The 2436-nt window shown below is 29.0% G+C and overlaps 1 protein-coding gene across 1 annotated transcript in view; it reads left to right on the top strand.

Annotated features, from left to right (window-relative positions):
- The first annotated feature begins 610 nt into the window (after positions 1-610).
- Positions 611-2436, top strand: part of LOC107030630 (putative late blight resistance protein homolog R1A-3) — a 16336-nt gene continuing 14510 nt past the window's right edge. The window contains 1 exon segment of the mRNA XM_027911991.1: positions 611-614. Within this exon segment, the coding sequence (XP_027767792.1) occupies positions 611-614 (4 nt within the window).

Genomic DNA, 2436 nt, shown 5'->3' with positions numbered 1-2436 from the left:
AGTGTTCATAAACATGATATGTGTAGACGCTAATTTTCTCTAGTTTGACCTCTTTGGTGACCAACAAATTATATAAATACAAAGTACACATAACATCATACAATTTTGTGCATGTGAATAATTTCAAACAATATAGTTTGGCCACTTTGGTGACTAACAAACTATAGAAATATAATATATGCATCAAGTGAACATAAAAATGATATGTGTAGACACTAATTTCTTTAGTTTGGTCACTTTGATGTCTAAAAAACTATATAAATACAAAGACACATAACATCATAAAATTTTGTGTATGTGGATAATTTTAAACATTTTAGTTTTGCCACTTTGGTGACTAACAAACTATAGAAACATAATGTATACATCATATTGAAAAATCAGACCCAGTCTTTTTTGGAATATTGAATACTTTAATACATAATATCAGAATTTTGAACATGATAATCTTACATAGAGATCGTTAAGGGCACATACCTGATGAGGAAAACATCATTACAGAGAAAATCGAAAGGTTTAGTTGTAAATTGATTTCTACCTCCTTACTCTAACTTTATGTTACCACAATCGTCAGCGATGAAATTAATGTAGAGAATATGTGGTAACCATAATGGGTAGAGGGAGGACCAATTTATAGAGGTCATGATTAATCTGGTAAATTCATCAAGTAACCAATGTATGGACTAAATCAATTTCTTATTAAATACTATTTATGATATTACTTAAATTATAAGTAAACTTGGACCATAAGTAAGAAATAATTAATAATAAATAATAATAATTCTTACAAGTCCATCAGTCCATTTCGCCAACTACTAAATAAATGAGTCAAAATTACAATTTCATTATGTAATTATATAAAATTGAAAATAAAAGACTAATTTATCAAACTTGAATCTGAAATTCTCCAAGCTGGCATCTTTCACACAAACAAAGAAATTGATTAAACTATCACAACAAGTGTTGTTATACCGTCAAATGAAGCAGTGGTAATTTATCAGATCAAGTGGTAGGCATCATTGCAACGAAGCAGTATTAATTTATCAAATGAAACTGATGAAATTGTCTATTAAAATTTTATATTGTAATAAAGTAGTAATTTAAGCTATTTATTTATTATTTTAATTGTGATTAGATATTAAAAAATAATTTATTTTGTTTCTTAATGATAAAATTGATTGAGTGACTTTATTGGCATAAATGCTTAAGTTGAGTGATTTTATTGACATAAAGGTCTAAGTTGAAAGATTTTATTGATATCAAATAAAGTTTAATGACTATACTAGATAAATTCCTAAAGTTGAATGACTTTTTGAGATATTAATTCTACAAACAAGATAAGTTTGTTTGTATAATTTGCTTGTCAATGTACAAATAAGGTAAGTATATACAAATTATGTATTTATATGTTTTGGATTTTTTCAGAACTTATACAAATCAAATGTATCAACAAGATAATTATATACAAGCTAGGATAATCAGATACAAATTCTAGATTTACATAATTATGAACCGAATTATACAAATTCTGAGCTTGACCAACGTTAATATAGTTAGATATAGTGGTGAAAGTAATTTCTTCAAAGTATAACTATGTTAAATAATTAACTAGTATATGTTTACTTAGTGGCATAAATTTTCCTTTTTTTAAATATATATAGAATAAAAAATTTAATCTCAAAGCACGGATAAAGTTGATGTCGTTTTTACTACATCAATCACTATCATTAATTAATAAAGCACTAGATAGTTGTTGTTTACCAACCATAAATTAATAGACTAATGATGCAATAATTCAGACTCATAAAATACACATTCCAGTCAGTTTGTGCCATTTGCCAACTCGAATTATTGTTTAATCTCCTCACCCATCTCTCTGTACTAGACAACATCTTGTCCCATATAGGATTTTGATCTACCACCAATCAGTTAATAATCGATCGATCGATCTATCACTGAGCTACCGAAGAGTAACAGGAGATTCAATAAGTCAAGATTGAGGTGAGTTGTATTGATTCATAGTTTATTTTCATACTTCAAGGAAATAATCTATATACTCTTCCATTCCAATTTAAGTTTCTTAGTTTGACTGGGCTCTTAAATCTTGTAATTAAAGATGTGTTTAGTCCATTAAATCTTGTCATCATAAACTTGTCAAAATGAAAACTTACTAAATATAGAAAGCTACGCTCACTCTTGTTGGATATATGTACACAAGTTCATAAGAATTGTTGAATGCCTTGAATCGGACCCGTTACAAACTGGGGGTCCGGGGGGCGGAGACGCCCCCGGCCCGACGGTATACAATGTTATTGTATTGGGCCCTTAATTATCTGTTAATTCTGTATGTTGGGCCCAAGCCTGTTAGCGCGTAGCTTAGCACTATATATAGACGTTATGGCAAACCCTATTCTGTAATTCTGTTCTTGCCTCTCC

Source organism: Solanum pennellii, chromosome 9 (assembly GCF_001406875.1).
Source record: "Solanum pennellii chromosome 9, SPENNV200".
In the NCBI taxonomy this organism is placed as follows: Eukaryota; Viridiplantae; Streptophyta; class Magnoliopsida; order Solanales; family Solanaceae; genus Solanum; species Solanum pennellii.
This window is presented reverse-complemented; position numbering and strand designations above follow the sequence as displayed.